At 51.0% G+C, this 20,998-nt stretch overlaps 2 protein-coding genes across 3 annotated transcripts in view; one reads left to right on the forward strand and one right to left on the reverse strand.

Moving 5' to 3' along the window:
- Bcap31 (B cell receptor associated protein 31) overlaps window positions 1-7,284 on the forward strand; it is a 37,668-nt gene extending 30,384 nt beyond the window's left edge. For both annotated transcript variants that reach the window (XM_048457737.3, XM_048457736.3), the window contains exons 6-9: window positions 3,385-3,520; window positions 4,345-4,465; window positions 5,223-5,323; window positions 6,875-7,284. In XM_048457737.3, coding sequence (XP_048313694.1) covers window positions 3,385-3,520; window positions 4,345-4,465; window positions 5,223-5,323; window positions 6,875-6,913 — 397 coding nt within the window. In that variant the 3' untranslated portion in view covers window positions 6,914-7,284. The remainder of the gene's footprint in view (window positions 1-3,384; window positions 3,521-4,344; window positions 4,466-5,222; window positions 5,324-6,874) is intronic.
- A 3,993-nt stretch (window positions 7,285-11,277) lies between these two features.
- Slc6a8 (solute carrier family 6 member 8) lies at window positions 11,278-20,291 on the reverse strand. Its single transcript, XM_048457595.3, has 13 exons — window positions 19,420-20,291; window positions 17,702-17,833; window positions 16,750-16,999; window positions 16,227-16,359; window positions 14,993-15,127; window positions 14,797-14,900; window positions 14,578-14,702; window positions 13,946-14,058; window positions 13,690-13,827; window positions 13,513-13,615; window positions 13,315-13,415; window positions 13,071-13,241; window positions 11,278-12,807 (listed from the first exon to the last, which is right to left on the reverse strand). Exons 1-13 carry the CDS (start codon window positions 19,679-19,681, stop codon window positions 12,667-12,669), a joined length of 1,908 nt encoding a protein of 635 aa, XP_048313552.2. The 5' UTR covers window positions 19,682-20,291; the 3' UTR covers window positions 11,278-12,666.
- Between the last annotated feature and the right edge of the window lie 707 nt (window positions 20,292-20,998).

Genomic DNA, 20,998 nt, shown 5'->3' on the forward strand with positions numbered 1-20,998 from the left:
AGAATATTTTACCAAGAACGACAAGTTGAGTTCAGGACACATCTGTATTCCGTTAAGTGTTGTTCTCTGGGCTTCATGTCTGTGCTTGGATTTAGTTAATCTGAACCCTGAGCTGTTGTCAATGAGTACCCTAGACCTTTAGAAATTCTCTTTGGCTCTTTGGTTTTTACTTGTGCTTTTTATTTTTGTTTGGTTTTTTTGAGATAGAGTTTCTCTGTGAAACAGTCCTGGCTGTCCTGGAACTAGCTCTGTAGACCAGCCTGTCCTCAAACTCACAGAGATCTGCCTGTCTCTGCCTCCCAAGTGCTGGGATTAAAGGTGTGCATCACCACGTCACCTGTGTGTTTTTTTTAAAAGTAAATAGGTATGAACAGTTGATATGAGTTAACAGTGTTTAGAAGATAAAACAAAACAATGCATGATAGATAACACAGCAGGAGTAGAGGCCATGAAGTAGTCATTTCTGATTTCTGCAGGCTGATGTGTTTTAGGATCACAGTATGGCAATTCTCAAGCTTGTCCTTGTTCACCATATACCACACTCAGTTCTAGGGGCCTCGGGACAGTACCTGAGAGGTGACTAGCAAGTGGTATCTGGATGCGTAGCTCGGTGTGAGAAAGAGCAGTAAAATATTCCAGAAAGCTCACTCTGAGGCTGGCAAATGCTGGAAAGGGCCTAATCTGTCTTGCTGGGGCCCTAAGGTTTGGGGTGGAGGGCAGAGCTTGGGTCTCTGGCCCAGCTTGAGGTAGTGAATTGAGCTTTCCATGTAGCTTCTCAGCTTCCACTTCAGCCATAAGCCCAGCTTGCTCGCTGAAAGAGTGTGAGCCAGCACCTCCTGCTGCTTGTTTTATCTTCTCTTTTGTTAGATAGTGTGGTAAGTGCTATATCAGCTTGTCCTCCTCCCCTCCCCCAGTGCCAGGCAGACATGGGTTTTGCAAGAAAAAAAGGGCAGGCTTGGACCTGACAAGCAACCTCAAACACGGCCCTTCCCCTGTCCCAGGAGTGAAATTAGGTCACCTGGAAAGTTTCTTTTCATTGTACTTGGTCTGGGAGAGCAGAGATGGCTGCTATAGGGCCAGCCTAAAGGTATTTGTAGCATGATAGGGCAATCCAATAACTGAATATCCTGAGAAAGTGGATACAAGAGCCTGGAGTGTACTGGGGGCTTCTGTGGAAGCATCAGAGGGTACCTCCCCAACAAGAGTTTCCTAAGGGAGGTGGTAGTTGAACTGGCTAAGAAAGGATATGGTGGTTGATGTATAGAACTAGACATGTTTAAGGGATGGTGACACAGGTGGTATGAAAGAACTGCACTGTGTATGTTGGGGGTGCCAATGAGGGTGTTCTGGAAGGGAAGTGGGAAGTGTCCATGACAGTTGACCAGAGGAAGGAAAATCAGGACCTCATTGGCATTGTGGTTGTCTTCTTAATGACTGGAAACCAAAGGCCAGAATTGTGAGCAGACACTGTCCAAGATCTTATTCTTGGGCATCCTGGTATATCTGGTATATCTTCTGTGGGTATCCTGAACTATCTAGGAAACCCTGGTTTGCGATATCTGAGGAAAAGCCTTTGATAGCACAGAAGATAGCTGTTGCATTGTGATTGTCATTCCTGATAGTACTGCCTTTCTGGTTGTGTCATCTACCACTGGGGTGACAGCTGTGGATACTCCCTAGCAGCTATTTGCCTGTCCAGGTAGGAGTGGGAACCCTTGATTTTACTCACTCATCTTTGCTAGGACCCAAAAGTGTCCATGGACCCCATTTTTACCATTAGATGGCATGCATTGGTGCGCCCCCTCCCCCCCATTTCTAGATATGGAGTGGGCTTTCTTAAACTTTTAGAAATCTGTTCAGGAACCAGGAAGCTTCTGTGTTGGGAGTTGCTTTTCTTTCTGGCTTCTCTGTGACTTCTGACCACTGTAAGTCAGGCCCATGACTTCTTGCTGGCTGTTGGAGTGCTTGGTAACTTCTGCTTTCAGGGCTTCAGCCCAGTGGGGGGCAGGCTGGTGGGCAGCTCGAAGCTGAGGCAGGGAAACCTGAGCTCTAGGCCACGAGGTCTGGGCCGCTAATTTTAGAGAGCACATGTCACTGGAAACTCTCCTCTCCTGCCAGGAATCAACAGCCTGGTTTTCACTGTGCCACCGGAGACCCCTGGGAGTGTCTCCCCAAAGCAAGACCTATAAAACCCCTCTATTCCACATGTGCGTTCCCAAAAAGGGTTCTTCTAGAGCCCTGCAGAGCCTGGGCTGAAGATGAGAATAGTGCTCTGTGCTTCTGATTCCCTTGCCTACCCAGGCTGTAGGTGGAATGACAGAGCGCAAATGCATCATGGACCAGAAAGGCCAGCCCTGGAATAGGCTACCAAGGCTGCTGCTGCTCCTCTGAGCAAGCACTTTTGTTGAAGTGTCCTGGAACACAGGCATCAGACATATTTTTTTTTCCTTTTTCCCCAGGCCTCTGCATGCACTTTGCCTGACTCCAAGTGCTGTGGCTAGACTTTCCGAGACATGTGGGAAAGTACTCTCCTTTCTTGGCTGCCTGAGCAGTGTCTTTCTCAAGACTGTAGCAAGTCCTTCTGTCCTCTATCTAGTCTTACTGTTCAGGGACCAGTGTTTATCCCCACTTGCTATCTGTTTACCTTTCCAGATGCTCGAGACAGGCAACAGATGGCTGTGTCCTGGTTGGTCTTTCTCTGTTCCAAGTAGCAAAAGACAACCTCAGTTTGAATGCTATTATATACTAGATACACTATGGCAGCTAGTTGTAAGATGTGTTTGGGAAGGGGATTTGGCGAAGAGTTTTATCTACTCATGTTGGGACTTGGAAGCTGAGAGAGAATGTTTCTCAATGCAGGTAGATGGGAATTGGAATTATAGTTATATGAATTTCTGGCTCTTTATCTTAGATATATTGCTTCATTCTGCTGAACCTAGGTTTTCTGTCAAATGAGGGTAGCAAAAGTAACTACCTCATAAAGTAGCTATGAGGAATTCACTTGGCATGTTGGAAGTGCCCAAATTTGTTTTTCTGACATTGTTCTCTTAGGGAAACAAGCCTGACCTCGCAATGAAGCAAATAGTGCTGAGGCTTGTCTAGTACATCTAGGCCCTTACCTGGAAAGTGCTGGTGGTTTAAGATCTTTTTCTATATAGCTAGGCCATGTCTGGATGTGCTTCTGTTTCCAACCCCTCCGAGATAACTTCCTAGAGCCCAGAGTAGCTGTTTGGGGGAGGTGGCAAAGGACAATTCCTGGGCCCCACTTTGTGTTGCCAGGTCCAGGCTGGAGGCAGTCTGAACAGGTAGCAGCCAAGAAGAGTTCCTGCCAGGCCCTTTGCTCTTGTGCTTCTTACTTCTCCCTCTTTTTGTAAACAATTGCAGCTTACTTAGACGCCTGGTAACTCTCATCTCCCAGCAGGCCACACTGCTGGCCTCCAATGAAGCCTTTAAAAAGCAAGCAGAAAGTGCCAGTGAGGCGGCCAAGAAATACATGGAGGAGAATGACCAGCTAAAGAAGGTGAGTTAAGTCTGCCTTCTAGAGCCACATTTCTAAGGGTTCACAGTGGTCACTATTAGACTGGGACCTTTGTGAGAGTGCTGTTGCCTGATAAAGGAAGTTTTTAGTGGGGAGGGTGTGCCTGTTGAAAGAATCTGGGGTGAGTCTGGTGCCTTCTGTTAGCTGGTAGAGGCACAGTAAAGGAAGAGGGTATCACTACTATTGTATCCATATGCTGGTGCCAGTTGCAGTTTTCTCTGATGAGAATAGATCTTCTGGGAACAGGGACTTCTGTTGGGACTCTCAGCCTCTTATTCTTCAGAAGTTAGCTGTCAGTGCAACACTTTCAGCAACATGGGGCTAATGGACCCCTTGGTACTAGGGAAGAAGCAGAGACCAGTTTGTTAGCCTGTCAGAGGAGGTGAAGTATTAAGCTAGGAAGGAGAGTGATGGTTTGGAGACTGGTGGGGTGGATAGGAACAAATTTTGGGGTCATTTGCTGCAGTCAGCTGCAAGAGCCAGGAAGAGAAGGAATAAGAGTAGTTAGGTTATCTGGGCAGAGAGTTCCAGGTGACAGCAAATTGAGCTTTACTGGTGGGAAGGTAGGTCTAGGGGCCAGGGTAGGCAGAGTGTGCGGCCTGTGAGAATGCAGCAGGTACCCCTACTGGCTATTCTCCTTTCCTGAGCAGCTAGCCATAGCCTGGTCCGTGCCTGGGAGCTTATAGTGGTCAGTTCTGTCTTGACATTTCCAAAAGTGCAAGTAATTGTTGGAGGTAGCTTGAGGAATTACAGTTCAAAGGAGTACGCTGACTGCTCTGGAGATGCTTCACCTTCACTTTCCCTAGGGAGCGGCTGAAGACGGAGGCAAGTTGGATGTTGGGAGTGCTGAGGTGAAGTTAGAGGAGAACAAGAGCCTGAAGAATGACTTGAAGAAGCTAAAGGATGAGCTGGCCAACAGCAAGAAAAGTGAGATTGCCCTCCTGTTACACTCCACTGCATACTGCTGCCCCCTTGGATCAAGTATTAATAGTACACTTCATGTGCAAACTTTAGAGTCGGGTGGAAACAAACAGCATTCTGCACCTTTACACCCAAATGTGACTGAGCAAGTTCATAGCTAGAACATTTTAGTGGTTTAGGGCTTTGGAGAAGCCCTAGCAGCTGCTGTGCATGCTTTAGTAGTGCCTCCTAGGGGTTTCTTGTCAAGACAGGCAGGCGGGGGGGGGGGGGGGGGCAGGATGCTTGGGAGCTGAGAACAAAAGGAGTGTCAGGAAGAATTTGTGTGGTCTATTCTCCCTTTCTCCCTTCTGTTTTCCTTCTCCTACATTAAGCCCAAACTCATTCAATACTGTAGGCATTGGCCACTGATACTCTGCAAGGTATCACTGTCACTTAATGCTGGGATTTTGCTCATGGCCTGTCACTGCTGGCCATTCAAAAGTTCACCCCTCCTGAGAACCATCAGCATCCCTCCATTGAAGGGACTCAATAGGGGCGGTGCTCTGATTTTTTGTTCTGTGAACCTGTTGGGTCTTCCCTTCCTTTCACCTCTCTAGTAGAAGAGATGTCAAGGCAGAGACATTGACAAACACTGGAAACTGTCTGTACAACCTCTTTTGAGACAGATTCAGAACAATTTTTCATGTTATTCATAGGTAGGTGTTTTTTCTTACATAATCCCAGTCTTTTAATTTCTTCCTGTATTCATTTGTATTGTTGCCAGAGCTAGAGAAAGCTGAAAACGAGGCTCTTGCCATGCAGAAGCAGTCTGAGGGCCTTACCAAGGAGTACGACCGTCTGCTGGAAGAGCATGCCAAGCTGCAGGTCAGTGTCTCCCTACCTGTAGGGGTTAGGGTTCAGGTCAGGATCCTGCAGCACAGTTCCTAGGGGTGCTGGGGAGCCTGCTGCTACTTCTATAGGCCTTGTAGTAGGTCTAGGTGTCTTACTGGTGTTGCTCTCCTGCCCTCCCTTACTGCTTCTTGTGTTGCTAATTGCTAAGTGTGGGCAGACTCAGCTGCTACAACCCTTCATGCAGGAGGTATGGCATGGTACTAGGTGCTGGGCTGGAACCTGCTAAGGGCAGCTCATATCAATAGGTTGGCTCTCTCTGCTTTGAGCCCTTACTACCTTAAATCCAGTGCCAAGCCCTTAAAGAGGAGGTACTTATCATTCTAGGCTATGACCAGCTGTGGTAGATTTTTTAAAAAAAAAAAAAATCAGGAACGTTCTTGGGAAAGCTGGGTGTGGTGGCCACACCTGAAATGCCAGTACTTTAGGAAGCTGAGGCTGGAGAATCGAGAAAATTCTAGGTCAGCCTAGACTAGACACTACGACCCTGCCTCAAAAAACAAAACCCTTCAATAAGTAGGGATCTTGTTCTAGCTACCTCTCCTGTGGGATCCAGGGGGAATACTGTTTGGCAAATGAGGAGAAAGTTTCAAAGGGTGCCTCACTTGGTAGGCTCTGGTTGTTTATCTGAGTTTTTAGGCTAGCCTCACAACTCCAGGTATAGCTGGAAGCTCAGGTGGTCAGGAAGATGAGTGGAAGGAGATAAATAGATATTCCTAGATTTGTTTGGTTTGTATTAGGTAGTGAGTTAGAGGGAGAGCCCAGCCCCACAGGGAGTCCCTGTGCCCTCAGAATATATCAGGCTATCTGGAAAGGACTTGGGGGTCTATGTGTCCATGCACATGTCCACACATGACTACGGACACCAGAGGATAACCTTGGTATCACTCTTCAAGAGCTATCCAACTTATTTTTATGAGACAGGATCTCTTATTGGTCTAGAATTTATGAAGTAAACTAAGCTGACTAGCTATAGAGATCTGCCTCGTATGTCTCCCAACTCTGGGATAACAAGTATGTTCTACTTTACCTGTCTTTTTATGTGTTCTGGGGATTGAACCTAGGTCCTCACACTTTTATGCCAGATACTATCTCCTGACCCCTAAAGATTTGGTTTTTAAGAACACCAGTACATAGTACACAATGGTGGAAAGGCCCTAAATTGGAACTTAAAAGGCTGGTGGTCTGCTGTGTGCTCTAGAGGAGGTCTTGGTTCTGCTTTCATTGTAGTAAAAGAGAGCTACAGTTATCACCTCCAGCTGCCACTGCTCTTGATGGGGCTCAATTCACTGAGGTCCTGCCATTCCTCTTCTGGCAGTAGGTACAGGGTCTTCCCTAGTGGATGGATGGGCTGATACACTCACCCTGGCAAACTTTTGGGTCCTGTTGAGGGTAGGGTACTTTGTTTGCCTGGGTACTTGCTATTAACAGGAGAGAAAAGCCAAATGTTTGGGGGCATAATACTAAAGGCCCAAGGGCTTGGGGATAGGGTCTGCTAACTTCTTTGGGGTTTCTTTCCTTTTCTAGGCCTTAGTACGCGGTCCCTCGGACAAGAAGGAGGAGTAAAGGCTTGTTTCTTCCCCTGATGCTTCGTCCTGATCCATGCTCACTGTTTACTGAGAGCTTACCCTCTCCCTCTGGTACTTGGGTTTATCCCCTTCTACTTCCCCAGTTTTCTTCTACAGCCTACAGATCATTATTTTGACCCCTTTACACATACCTGCCATCAAACCAAAAGGGACCTGATTGTTGCTCATTTGGAGTAATTTGCCATGGTCCTGCCTGGCCAGGGTACTTTCCAGTCCTAGAAGTGTAGAAGAGCACTTGTGACCTGGCCTGCAGTTGAGCCCCATTTATTTTGCTGTATGTCCTTAAAGTGGTTGTGAGACAGGTCACCTGTTTTATCCCGAGGACAATAAATGTTAGGTTACAAGTTATTTGTGTCTGAGGTTTTGGGGATGGTTCTGCTTCTGCCCTCTCGAAGCTGAAGAGTGTCCAGAAGATTGCACAGGTTCAGTGTGACATTCTTCCTTTCCTTGGACTTGTTCTTAGCCCCTGAAGAGCAGGCTCACGCTTGCCCTCAAAACTCCTGTTTTCTTTGCCCCTGCTCTTACCCCTCTTGTTCCGCTTCAACCAGGACAACTCCACTTTATGGCTCTTAGGGAGTGTCTGTCTTGTCAGCCTCCCTGGGCGCTGGTAACTGTCTGGGAAGCCAGGTAAACCAGCAGGACTTCCTGGTACTTTCTCTGGGTTCCTATTCATCACATTCGGAAGGATAGAATGTGGCAGAGCGCCACCAGTCATTCGCTGCCCAACCCCCTTCTGAAGGTTTACAGCGTGACCTCTGACTAATGCTGACTGGGAGAGGAGACTGTCCTTGGCAGTGACCTAGAACTGGCTAGGGCAGAACAAGGCAGTAGAGGGGGGCTGCAAGGCAATCAAGAAGGGACTGCAGAGTGCCTGTGTCTCTACTGCCCACCAGCTATGAAGACTTATGGGATGGGATGGGGTCCTGCCTCTCTGCACTGACTTGTTTTGCTGACAGGTCCATGCCCTCATTGCTTGCTTCCTTAGAGCAAGATCAGCCTGCAGCTAAGCTTCCCTCCAACAAGGCACAAGAAAGGGCCTGTTCCCGATCACATGCTTGTCACCCCCTGTCCCCCATTAGCCTTCCTGCTCAGGGTGTGTGCTATGCCTACTGTCTGTGAAGACTGAAGAGGGATTGTGGGAGCTGGTTAGTGTCTCTTGGAATTGGAGTGACTCCTGAAGATGTTGATATTGACTAGAGGTTGACAAATAACTATGTTCCTACTTCGGTCTGACCTGTCTGGGATTAGGCCAATCACCTGCCTTCTCAAGTATCCTGTCACTCTTACCCATCCTCAAAGCATGGCTGCCTTGTGAGGAGGCTACCCCTTTCCCAGCAGTCTAGAGGCAGTGCCCATGAGGGTAGAGGTAACACCCTCTGGTTGCTATGCCAAGGCATAGGACTAGTCTGCTTTTCCAGGAAGTGTTCTGGACTACTTTGGGTTTCCCTAAGCTTGCTTGTCTGTGCTTTGGAAGGCTAAAGTCCAGATCACCTCTCCTGCTTTTCTTCTCCGACCCTGAGCACTCTCCTCTCTAGCCCAGCTTCTGGGACAGCCTGTCTGATGGTTTTCCACTCTATTTTCTTACTCTACTTGGACCTTTTGGTCTCAGTTTCCTAAACCCTTGTATAGAAGCTGATTTCCTGAGTAAATAGGCCCCATCTATGGTAGCACCCAGTGAAGCACACAGTGAACTCTGTGAAGTTGCCTTTCTGAGATGCTACCATTTTTTGTATCTGGTGTTGTGACAGTTTGCTGGGAAGGCCTTTAGTGTGACCCCCCCCACACACACACACTAGTGTTCTTATTCAGAATAGATACTAGGTGGAGAAAGCCTGAGACTCTGAGCTCATTATGGGTGGAGTTAGTTGAGAGAGAGACTGGTATGAGGGCCTGGAGAAAAGTCTACTGGACTTTGCGAAGATTTTCTGCTGCTGAAGATAACAGACTGAGATTTAGAGGATGAGAGCAAGCAGGAGATTGGGAGTAGCACTCTGGGCAAGAGCAGGGGGTCTGTGAAGGAATAAAGAAACTGAATAAGAGTGCTAAGAAGGGGAAAGGGAGGCTATAGCCTGCACCAGGTGATGCCTGCTTCCTGCTCTGCATAGAACACAACCACTTTGCACATAACAGAACTAGAGCTGTCTGGTCTCTGCTGTGGTACCACATACTTATCAGAGACTGACCTCTGTGCACTATGTCCCACCCTTCCAAGACCTATCTTGTATCACCTTTTTATATTATGGTAAAACATAAATTCATATACTTGTAACACATAAAACGTCTTTGTGGTGATATTTTGTTTGTGCTCTAACAAATAAAGCTTGCCTGAAGATCAGAAGGTGGAGCTAGCCACTGGTTAACGATAGAGGCCAGGCATGGTGGCACACACCTTTGATTGCAGCACTTGGGATCTCATGCCTTTGATCCCAGTACTTGGGAGGCACACACCTTTAATCCTGCCACTAGGGGTTTGAGACAGGATTATGGCTGGGCGGAAAGAAGGATATAAGGCAGGAGGAGACAGGAGCTCACCCTTTCTATCTGAGGATTCAGTAGAGGTAAGAAGTCTCTCTCTGTAGTGGCTGGCTCCTTTGCTTCTCTGACCTTTGTTTTTACTCTGGTATCTGGCTCCATGTTTTTATTAAGACCAATTAGAATTCACATTACATATCTTCACCATTTTCAGGTACATAGTTTGATGGCATTAAGTAGTTGGACATAACAATTAAGTGCTCATCTCCCCATATTGCAGCTGTCCCCTTTAAACCATGTTCCCTTAACCCCAACCCCTGGTACTCATCATCCATAGAGATGGATTTGACTGTTACAGGAATTTCTTGTGAGTACAATCATACAATGTTCTTTTGTAAGTGGCTCATTTCACCAATCATGTCCTTCAGGGCCACCCATGTAGCATATATCTCAATTTCCTATTTCAGGTTAAGTAGTACTGTATTTTATGGATAAGCCATACTTTAATTCATGTATATTTGGGTTCCTCCCTTCTTCCATTGGGCATTGTAAGACCTAGGGTCTTATACATGCTAGGCAAGTGTTCTACTTCTGACCTCTATCTCTTGGTCTTTATATGTTTTGAAACAATCCGTATGTTGCCCAGGATTACTTTAAACTTGCCCTGTAGCCCAGGACAGACTGAATTTATGATTCCCCTGCCTTAGCTCCCCAAATAGCTGGGATTGCCAGGCTAAGCTAACTTCACCACCACCCTACCATGCTCCACACCTTTGATAACCAGGGCCTTGAATATGTTAGGTAGGTTCTCTGCCATTGATCAATATCCTTAGCTACTAGACTGTCCTTGAACTCACTCTGCAGCACAAGCAACCTTAAACTTTTGGTCTTCCTGGTCAAAATTTGACTTTTTGGTCAAAATTTGACAGGTTTGCTACCTTGCCCACCTGACTTCTTTTATTGCAATTTTTAGTGAGGTTTTTGCATGTGGCCCAAGACCACTCTTGTCCAAGTCTCCATGATCTCTTTGCTACACAGTGAACTATAGTACCATCTTAATCCTTGTTGGCCAGCCAGGGCCCAGGATAGTGTACTTTGCTGAGTCTCCCTTTTTACTCACTTATGCTCTACCACCAGCTGAGAACTTCAGAAGTTTTAGCTCCAGGCTAACTCCTGTGTCCATTTGCCAACCAGAGATCTCCACTTGGACGACAAGACATGCCCAAACCAACTCCCAATTGTCATCACAGGACCTGGCAGCACCATTCATCCTGTGTCTCAAACCAAATCTCTGGTGTTTGTCTTGACTCCTCAATCCTGCATCATGTAGTCATCTACAGCCCCTTTTGGCCCTACCAGCAAAGTAGAACCCAATCCAAAGAACCCTCCCTACCCCACTTAAGTGCCACAAACCAGGTCCAGATGCTGGTCCCTAGTCCGTGGATCATTGCCCAAACTTATATCTTACTGTCTGTGCTCCCAGGGTACCCTTTACTTTTCGATCTTGGAAAGCTACTTGTTCAGGAACACACTTCCGTTGATCCACCTGCCTCAATATCTTAAGTGCAGGGCCTACAAGCTATCATGCCTAGTTCGTAAGATTCTTAGAGCGAGCGACTCACGGCTGCAGCCTCCCTTCTCTGCTGTATTTGTTCCTATTGAACTTATGTCACCCCATGCTCTTCACTCTTGGGGGACTGAGGCTTTATGCCTGCATTTCTTCCCCACTTTTTCCAGTTTCTGGCAAGGTGTTAGGTGTAGAGTCCCTCAGAATGGGCCTTACCTAATGCCAAGTTGGAGCTGGAGGAAGGTCCCCACACCCGGCTCCCCACCTTATCCATCTTCCAGAGAAGCAGAAGCTGGAGCCAGTTTTGGAAAATGAAGTGTTTTTATTGCTATGTTTGCAGTGGCTTTTTTAGCACAGTAAGAATGTCCCCAAAGGCCTGCACTCCTACCCAGCCCCACCTCCCTGGCTTAGTCTAGCCCTGTGTGAAGGAAGCATTTCTAGGGGCTACTTGGCTATTTCAGGCTTGACGGGACACAGATGTGAGTTTAAGCTGCTACGGAAGACTTGAGATGTCAAAGGTACATCAGCCTTTAGCTCAGAGGTGGGAGCTGTTGTGCCCAGGATCCCTTCCATGGGCGATCCCTGCAATCATACCCAGCCCAGGAACCGGGTGTGGGCAAGCCTGAGCATGCCAGGTGAGCAGACCCAGATCCCTGGGACAATGCTGCATAGCCTTTTACCCCATAGACTTAGGGGAAAAGGATAGTGTGGGGATGCCCTGGAGGCTCCCACTTACCCCCTCCAGTCTCAGGCTGGAGACCGTACAAAACATCCATACAACAGACTCACATAGTCAACAGCCTGAAGCTTTTGTTTTGCCTATGAAAATTAAGTATAAATTCACACTCCTTGGCTAGGGTCAGAGAAGAAAGATGGGGATGTGAAGGAGAGGAGTGGTAAGGTGAGGGTGGTTGGGGCTTTTTAGAAATATACAAGCAGAAGTCTCACTCTGTTTTTTTTTCCTTATAAAATGTGCAAAATACAAGCCTTCTTTGCCCAGAGGCTCTGTTTAACTTCTGGTATTCACCTTCACTAAGAGATAAGATCTACACATCTTCTATACACGCACATGCGTGCTCACAGATACACACACACACACACACATTCAGACCCAAGCTCATACAGTTAATATCGGTGGCAATTGGCGCAAGAACACAAGGTTCCATTGCTGACTGGCTCTCTAGCTTCTAGAATAGGGGTGGGAAGAGGGGTCTAATTCAGCTGAAACATTTGCCTTGTTTCCACTGTTCCTCTCTTGCCTACCCTCCTGTCCCACCTCATTCTTTCCCTCCTCTCCTGTTCCCCAAGCTGCCACTGTTTGCAGAGTGAAGGTGTGTTACAGAGCAGAGCTTAGGAGGCAGGCAGGTGGGGCTGGCAGGGCTAGGAGGTGGGTCCTGGGAACTGAGTGGAAGGACAGGAGGTGGGGGACCTGGAAGCAATGCAAGTACCAGCATGGCTGGGGGCTGGGGAGGAGAGGCATCTATTTTTGGTGGGTTGTGATATTTTTGGTGTTTTATTAAAAATGGAAAAAGTTATTTTTGTTAGCACTCATGGTGCTTCCTCCCCTTCCCCCCAGGCAGACCCCCGAACTGTCAAGGAAAGGCAAGCCCCCTGGAGGGATGGGTAGAGGCTAAAGCAGGGGCTGCTATGGCTACCAAAGGATGAGCTGGTGATGTGAGCTGGGGTGCCTATCACATGACACTCTCCACCACGACGACCTTGCTGCTTTCAGACACTGGAGTCAGGGTGGTCAGGCCCCTGACATCTGCATCCTGAGCTCTGTATTCCAAGTGGTGGAGGCCCCAGATAGGCTGGGTCAAGTGCTGCCAGCGCTGTGGGAGAGGAGAGCATGTAGAACCTCTCATGAGTCACTTGCTCTCCCCCATGGCAATAGCTTCTGCTACCTGCCACCAAGGCACCCTTCCAGGTCATGCTCCCTACAGTGGGAAGCAGGGTTAAGTGGCCCTTGTGTGGAAAGTGACAGGTGGGCCTTGCTTCCTTGGTTCCACAGAAGCTTTTCTTCTGTAGTCTGAGCTGGCTGTGCTTCTGGATAATGGTTTGCCCCTCCCAGGAAAGAGTGGGGTAGGGACCTTACCTCTGCCATGGTTCCTTTTGCCCTGAGGAGACAGCCCAGGAGGTGGAGGGGCACACACAGCATGGAAGAGAGTGCAAAGGCCCAGCCAATGGCTTCGCCCCACCATGGGTACACGTAAGTATTGTTGTAGACCAGCGGCTCGTAGTATACAATATTGAAGATGAAGATGCCCTGTGTGGACACGTGTCTTCAGTCATTGAGGCCTCATTACACAACCCCACTTGCCTAGCTTCCCCTGTCTTACCATGCAGACCAATGGGGTGAAAAAGGACCAGCACCATTTCATCCAGGGGCAAGGTCGGTACCCAATCATACAGGCAATGTCATCCATGAAGCGGTCAGCTCCTGGAATAGGGTGAGGTGGATGGGAAGGATAGAGTTGGAGACTAGTCCCTTCCTTTCCACCCTACAATTTCTAGCCCAGCCCTTCACCCTGACCTACCGTAAACCCAAGCCACCACCACACACTCCCAAAAGGCTTGCCACAGCAGGGTAGTGCCACTAGCTGAGTAGTAGTCAAAGAGCTGGAAGACGTACATGCCGCCCTGGAGAACAGAGCCAGGTCAGGAAAGATGATGGCCCATGGCTGGAGACTGACAGCCCACCTTACCCTACTCACATCAGTCACCATAGAGAGATCGATGACAAAACAGAGGACACAGCAGACAGCCACGGAGATCTCCCTTTGGAAACGGAAGTAGTAGGAGGCCGGGAGGAGATCCAGTAGTCCGGTGATGAAGCCCTCCACACCTACAAACTGTGGCCAGGGCAGCTCAGACCCAGGTCTCCCATGTCCCCGTGCATCTCTTGCCCAATGTGCCAAGCCCCCTGACCACCAGCCCCTACCCCATTCTTGCCCTAGAGCTCCTGCAAACCTGGCTGTCCAGACCGAGCAGCAGCAGCATGAAGAAGAACAAGGCAGCCCAGAGTGGGGCCACAGGCATCAGTGTGACAGCCCGTGGGTAGGCAATGAAGGCTAGACCAGGTCCTGAGTGCAAAGATGCAGGGTGAGACTGGCCCTCAGCACCATCCTGAGTACCCTGATGCTCAAAGTCGTGCCCATCCCCCAGATAATAAAAACTTGGCTATTTGTGCCCCAGCATGGCTAGGCTCATTGAGGTCCTACAGGCATCTCAAACCAACAGTCTGGAAGGCTGTGGTCCTTGGTAGCCTCACCCCATTTTAGCAGGACCTCCTGACTCACACTACTCTCCCTGGGCTCCAAAAGCCATGGTAGTTTCTGGTTGCCCTGGAGTGACACAGCAGGGGCTGAAGGAGCAGCTCCTTTTCTATCTCCAGTACTCAACAACTATGAAGACACACCCTGCAGCCTTAGAGGTAGGTGGCAGGAGGCCCTCCTGGCTCCAGAGAACAGCCTTGTTTCAGCTGCTTAGAGCCATCTCAACAGCTAGCTGAACTCGTCTGTCACGTTTCAGAATGCTTTTGTGCATGCCCTACATCAGGATAGTTCTGCAGGTCTGGAGGTGGGCTGAGGTCTGGAGCTCACCTGATTCTGCCACCTTGGAGATGTGCACACCCTGCTCTGTGGCCATAAAGCCCAGGATGGAGAAGACCACAAACCCAGCAAAGAAGCTGGTCCCACTGTTGATGAGTGCCAGGATGATGGCGTCCCTGGGGGTGGAGGGGTAGAATGTTCTGGTTTAGGCAGCCCCACTGCTCCAGGGCAGGGCAAGGCAGGGCAGGCAGGGCAGAGGCGGGTGCCTACTTGTAGCAGTTGTTGTTGAAGCGATTGTAGCTGCCTAGGGCTGTGAGGGCCCCCAGGCCGATGGCGTAAGAGAAGAAAATCTGGGTCCCGGCATCTATCCATACCTGGAAGGGATGGGCAAAGAGCAGAGTCATAAGGGACCCTAATCAACAGGCTGTGTACCCCAGTCTTGCTGTCATAAAGCACCTTTCCTCACCTGAGGGGACCCCAGCTTCGACCAGTCAGGTTTGAGATAGTAGACGATGCCATCCAGGGCTCCAGGCAGCAGCACCCCTCGCACGAGCAGCACGACAAGGACCACGTAGGGGAATGTAGCAGTGAAGTACACGATCTAGGGGGCCAGGGTGCTCAGAGAGGTTCTGAACCCCTGCTCCCCTTAAGTGACGTCCTGCTTGGTGGCTACTGTGAGCTGACCACATGGGCCACAGTCTCCCCAAACTGCAGTCATGCTCAGAATTTGGGTGAGGAAAGCCAGTAGCACTCATTCTATTCCTAAATGACCAACCATCCCCAGGGAAGCTAGGGGCCAGACTGGAGCCAGGCAGCCTCATAGCAGGCACTAGTCAGCTGTAGGAGGGGAGAGACAGGACCATGGCATTCCAAGGTGAGGGTCCCTAGGCACTTCTAATGTATAAAGAGGAAAATCAGTCCATGGGGAGTGAGAAAATGTGAACTCTCCTAACGGGCAGCTTCTCAGTATGTCCATGTGGGGACATGCCTGTGAGAACAGGAAGGTTTGGGGAGTATGGGCAAGGAGTATCTGTGACAATGTTACATGGGATTGTAGTAAGTACATATTCCTCAGAATCCTGTGGTCCCAAACTCCAGGGCATCCTTGATAGGGTGATGGGGTCCATGGCAGCTAGGGATTCTAGCTGGGCAAGAGGACAGGGTTGGTTTTATAGCTCAGTGTTATTGGTGATGATAGAGAGAAGGAAGGAGGGAGAGGGAGGGAGAAAGACAGCCGTTGAGGACTCTGTTGTGAATGAATGTTTGTTATCTGGCCCTCTAGGCACCTGACCATGTTCCATGGCTTAGCAGTTTTAATATGTTGGTTTATCTGTATCTGTAACCTGAGAAGGAACCTCTGAAGGAGGGCTATATGAAGTCTTCCTGGGGGGCCTGAGGATCATAGAGGTGAGGAGAGCCCCAAAGATTAGGCATCTAGAGATAAGTAAGGAGAAACAGAGAGAGGCAGAAGGAAAGGAAGGAAAGAGAAAGGGTTGAGATGGAGTGGTGGACATGGGGAAGGGTAGGTATGGCCTGGACCTTTCACCTTCACCCTCAGGTCTGAAGGCTACAAGAAATAATGCCCATCAACAGGGTGACAATAAAGACCTGTCTACTCAGTCCAGTCACCTCCTGTTGTCTGTTGTATTTGTGTCCCTCCCAGGCAATGCTGCCCCCACCCTGCCTGCCTCCAGCTATACCTTTCCTGTTGACTTGACCCCTTTCCATACACAGAAGTAGACCAGCACCCAGCAGGCCAGCAGGCACAGGGTCACCTCCCAGTTGAGGGCCCCTGGCACCTCCAGCCCCGCAGAGAGCCTCAAGACTTTGTTCCTAGGGTAGAAAAGAAAGGAAGGCACCTGAGGGTCAGGTCAGCAGCGGGCACAGTGACTGGGATTTGCTTTGGAGTTGATGGGTCCTCCCTCACCACAAACCTGATCTGTATGACTACCCCAGGTCATGCTCACCCCAACCTTCTGCAAATATGCAGTCTCTCGGCTTCTTAACCGGGTCAACATGATAGGGCAATGGCAAATGACATGTTGCTGTAGGAGCAATGTCTATAAGCTCCAGGACTGACCTAGGCACTCCAGGAGGATAGGGACAGACAAAGCCCAGGAGTGGTTGTTTTGCATGCCTGGCCATGTGCTCCAGGGTTTGGCCACATATAGAGAGCCCAAGGGATGAGATAGGACAGGCTTGGCCCAGAGGCACCCGACTCACTCCCAGAACTCGATGACAGGCGATCGACGGTCAGCAAGCTGGTCACATGTGAGGTTGGCCAGGCTGGCATTGGCACAGTCTTCATGGTGAAAGATCTCCACACAGTCAGGAGTGTTCCAGGTGTGGCCACACGTGGCCCAGGGCAAAGTGGTGGTGAATGACTTGACCAGGTAATAGAAGCCCCAGGCCAGCACCATGATGTAGTAGGTGTTGCAGTAGAAGACAATCACCATGGAGGCATAGCCCAGGCCTAAGGTTGAGTGAGAAGCTTCCTTTTATTCTGGACTTCTTTATGGCCATTTTTCTACCACCCCCATTATCTCCCTTTCCAGAGCTGGCACTGATTCTTGCTGAGTTCCTGACAGCTTGCTTCTTACATGTCTCCTTCCTTCCCTGTATTCTACTTCCCTTTATCCTGCCAGAGGCTTCTCCAAACTTTGAGCACGACTGTGTGTGCTCCAACAGTGGGCCACCTTTCCTGTCTGTCTCCCACTAACATTTGCCCTGTTCCTCTACTAATCTCTGTGCTTCAGCTCCTTTATCTAGCCCAGAGCTAGATAGCCCTCCTTTCCTACCTTGTGTGGCTACTATATTCTGCTGCTAGTTCGGCTTCAAATGTTGCCCCTTTCCCAGGTCCCACTGCCACCCTGCAGCTACAGAAGGCAAGGATAAGGACCTCTGGAGTGAGTCAAGTGTGTCCAACAGGTTCTGTCCCTAAGCTTAGCTGTTTCTGCTTCATCCTTTCCCTTTTAAGCAAGCTTGCCACTCCACCCTAGTTCCTGACTCTTTAAGTTAACTGCAGATTCTCTCCTGAGCCTGGGAGGGTATTACCTAGCCCCCAAATCAAGTAGCTCAGGACAAAATTTCTTCATGTGGGTCATAGCTATACTCTGTTCCCCTGCCCTCATCCCAGTAGTTGAAAAAGGAGTACTGAGTACTCAGGATGGCTCACCTTTGAATAGGGGGCAGATGTTCCAGACATTGATGCTGCCGGCCTTCATGAACTGGCCTAGTGAGATTTCCAGGAAGAAAATGGGGATTCCTCCAACCAGGGCAATCAGGACGTAGGGAATAAGAAACACACCTAGTGGAGGAAGCATAGAGTGGACTCGGGATGTGTCCCAATGAGCCCCAGCAGTAGGCAAGGACTTAACCCAAACCCTTCAGCCAAGCAAGCTGCCCAGGCCTCACAGACCAGACCAGCCTCCAAAGTCCTAGAAGGCCCAGGCAGAGCCCCAGTCCCATGACTTCCCACTGGGTGAATCAGTGCAAGAGTGGTCACTGACTCAGAGGCTCAAGGTGAACAATACTAGGAGATCTACTCTAGGTTTGTTGAGAGGAGGCACAGTAACAGTGCCTAGCCAGTATTCTCTACCATGGGGTCCTTGGCCTGCGGACACCACCTAGGGTGACTTCACAGGTATCAAAACCACACAGGCTTATGCATGCAGATCATCTTTTTGGCAGGCAGCAGAACAGGATGGAATGGCTAGGGTGTGTGTGCGCGCGTGCACACGCGTGCGTGTGTGTGTGTGTGTGTGTGTGTGTGTGTGTGTGTGCGTGTGTGTTTTCCAGGCTGGGTGCTCAGACTTGGGGGCTTGTTCAAAGGCAGTGAGCCCAACTACCCTGTACTTTTGTCACAGGAGGAAGCTGAGTGGGTGGCAAGCCTCTGCTTATGGGGGTATTGGTGTAGGACACAGGTAGACAAGCCAAAGAAAGGGGCTGAGGCAAGATTTCAGTAATTAGATGGGCTAGTAGGAAGGAAGGGAGAACAGAGCAGCTGCAGCTCTGACCTACTTCCCCCTACTGCTCTAGGACCCCCTACTCTGCTCAGGCTCAGCTACTCAGTAATGGAGTTAACTGCAGTTTGCCAGGCGGGATCCTGCTCCCAGCATCCTTTCTGTGTGTGACCTTGTACTAGAGGCCTTCCCTCTGGGACTCAGTTTCCCACCCATCACCTAGCTGCTTTAGCTCTCAAGCAATCCAGTTCTGTTTTGCAGTCCCAGGACAGGCAAGTGCCCACTACTGTTGCTAAGCTGAGCTTCAGCAACTGGGCATGGGATGTGCATGCAGCTTGTCTAGTGGCGGCGCCAGTCGGGCCAGGCCGCAGACTTCCCAAGCCTGGCTCAAGCACCAAGTGTTCCAAGCCTGGGTCAAAGGGGAGGGAAGAAGAGAGAAGAGAAAAGGGAGAGGAGGGGAGAGCGTGGGGGAGGGACAGAGTGGCCCATTGTGTTTGTGTGTGTTCCTGTGTGCACACGTGGGGGGGCACACAATGTGTCACTTGTGTGCCTGACCCACGGGTGCAGGCAGGGCTCCTCACCTCCTGGAGTCCCCTCCACTGGGGGCAGGCCTTCCCTTCCCACCTCAGTGGCCAATCACTCCCAGTCTGGGCTGGAAGTCTGGGAGGTAACCCCCTCAGTTCATCAGGAAGCTCTCTTTGATAGCTTCCCCCTCCACTGCCAGGCACATGACCGGTGAGGGGGGTGGAGGCTGGTGCGCTGGGCCACTGAGTGCTTGGCCGGTGAGGGGGCACTATGGTCCCCACGCGCTCTGGGCGGGCCTCCCCACCCTCTGGACTTCACCCCACTGCTCTGGTGGGCCTGTGGCAGGCTTGGGGTGGGAACTGACCCCTGATGAGAAGCTGTGATGCTCAGGGGCGGGGGCACTCACCTCCGCCGTTCTTGTAGCACAGGTAGGGGAAGCGCCACACGTTCCCCAAGCCCACGGCGAAACCCACGCACGACATGATAAAGTCCATCTGGCGTGTCCAGGTCTCTCGTGGTGGCACGGCAAGGCGGCTACCGGGCGGCCCAAGGCCCGTGGGGCCATCGCCCTTGGCTGGGGCACCGTCGGGCCCGGGCACGATGAGAGGACCCTTCTTTTCGTCGCCAGACACACTATAGATACCGTTCTCGGCGCTCTTCTTCGCCATGGTCCCTGGGACCGCGAGGCCGGGCCGGGGGTCGCGACGCCTTGAGGGTGGCAGGCGGGCAAGGGGCTTCGGCGGCACCTGGAGAGAGGGCCCCGAAAGCGCGGGCCCGCCCGGGGGCCTCGGGGGCGGCCGGGCCGGGGGACGGGGCGGCGGGCGGGCGGGGTGCGGGACGGCGGGGGCGGCGCAGTCAGAAGCAGTCCACGAAACACTTGAAAGTGAGCCTGAAGAATCTCATGTGTGTCGGGGGCCCGGGAGCGCGCGGGCGGCGGTGGAGCCTGACCGGGCGGCGGCGGCTCCCGAGACTCCTGCCCGCCGCTCGGGTGGCGGCGGCTGCGGCGGCGAGTGCTCGCCTGGCCGGAGGCTCACCCTAGCGCGCCGCGGGTGGCATCGGAAGCCCACAGTCTGCAAGCGGCGGCCGGAGCAAGGGGCCTGCGGCCCGCGCCCCCCGGCCCCGGCCCAGCTCTGCCCGGCTGTCCTCGCCCGCGGCTCAGCTGGAGCTAGCGGCTCTAGTGGCCCCGGGCTCGCCTCGCCCCCCTCCTTCCCGGTGGCGGCTGCTACAGCCGCTCTCCGGCTGCGGCGGACTCAAGAGGCACTCCAACTGTCTGTCTCTTTCCCGGCGCTACCGGCTGCTGCTTAAGAACCGACTCCCGGTGATGTCACTGTCGCCCCACCCCCACGATCCGGCTGTTCCCCTCCCCCCCTCCATCCCGCCCTCCCCGTCACTCCGCCTACCTCCTCCTCCAGCTTTAGTTCGGAGCAGGATGGCTGCTACCTGGGGCGCTGGCCAGCACCTCCTCCTCAGTGGGCCGAGCCGCCAGTCGTTCCAGGATCACCTGGTCCGGGTGGGGCCAAAGTCCCCTCAGGTTTTTCTGAACCACCAGGAAAACTGAGTCCTTGGCTGACTTCCAGACATCCTAAGTCCTTCTCCTTCCCTCCACTGTTTCTAGCCTGGAGTCTCCCTTCCTGGTGGACCGTCCTTCACCAAGGTTCGTCTAATCTGCCTCATGTCTCCCAATTAGGACCTAGGAAGAGTTGGTACCCAGGTGCAAAGTTTCTTGGTACCTGCACCAAAGCAGGTGCCCTTGTCGGTTGCCTCCTGAAGGACTATCTCTGCGTTGGTTTGGAGAGGGAGATCTGCCTTCAGGGGTTCTGTGGAACTTTGCCAGAAGCACTGAGCTGTCTCCTCAAGACATTTAGGCCTCCCCAAAGATAGGCTAAGGATCCAGGTGTCAGCTCTGGGTGTGACCAATTTCTGTGTGTCTCCAGAGTGAGCAAAGGGTAGCTTGCTTGGTTGAGGATCAAGGTTACAAGTTGTCA

This window comes from Myodes glareolus, chromosome X (genome assembly GCF_982192425.1).
Source record: "Myodes glareolus chromosome X, mMyoGla1.1, whole genome shotgun sequence".
In the NCBI taxonomy this organism is placed as follows: Eukaryota; Metazoa; Chordata; class Mammalia; order Rodentia; family Cricetidae; genus Myodes; species Myodes glareolus.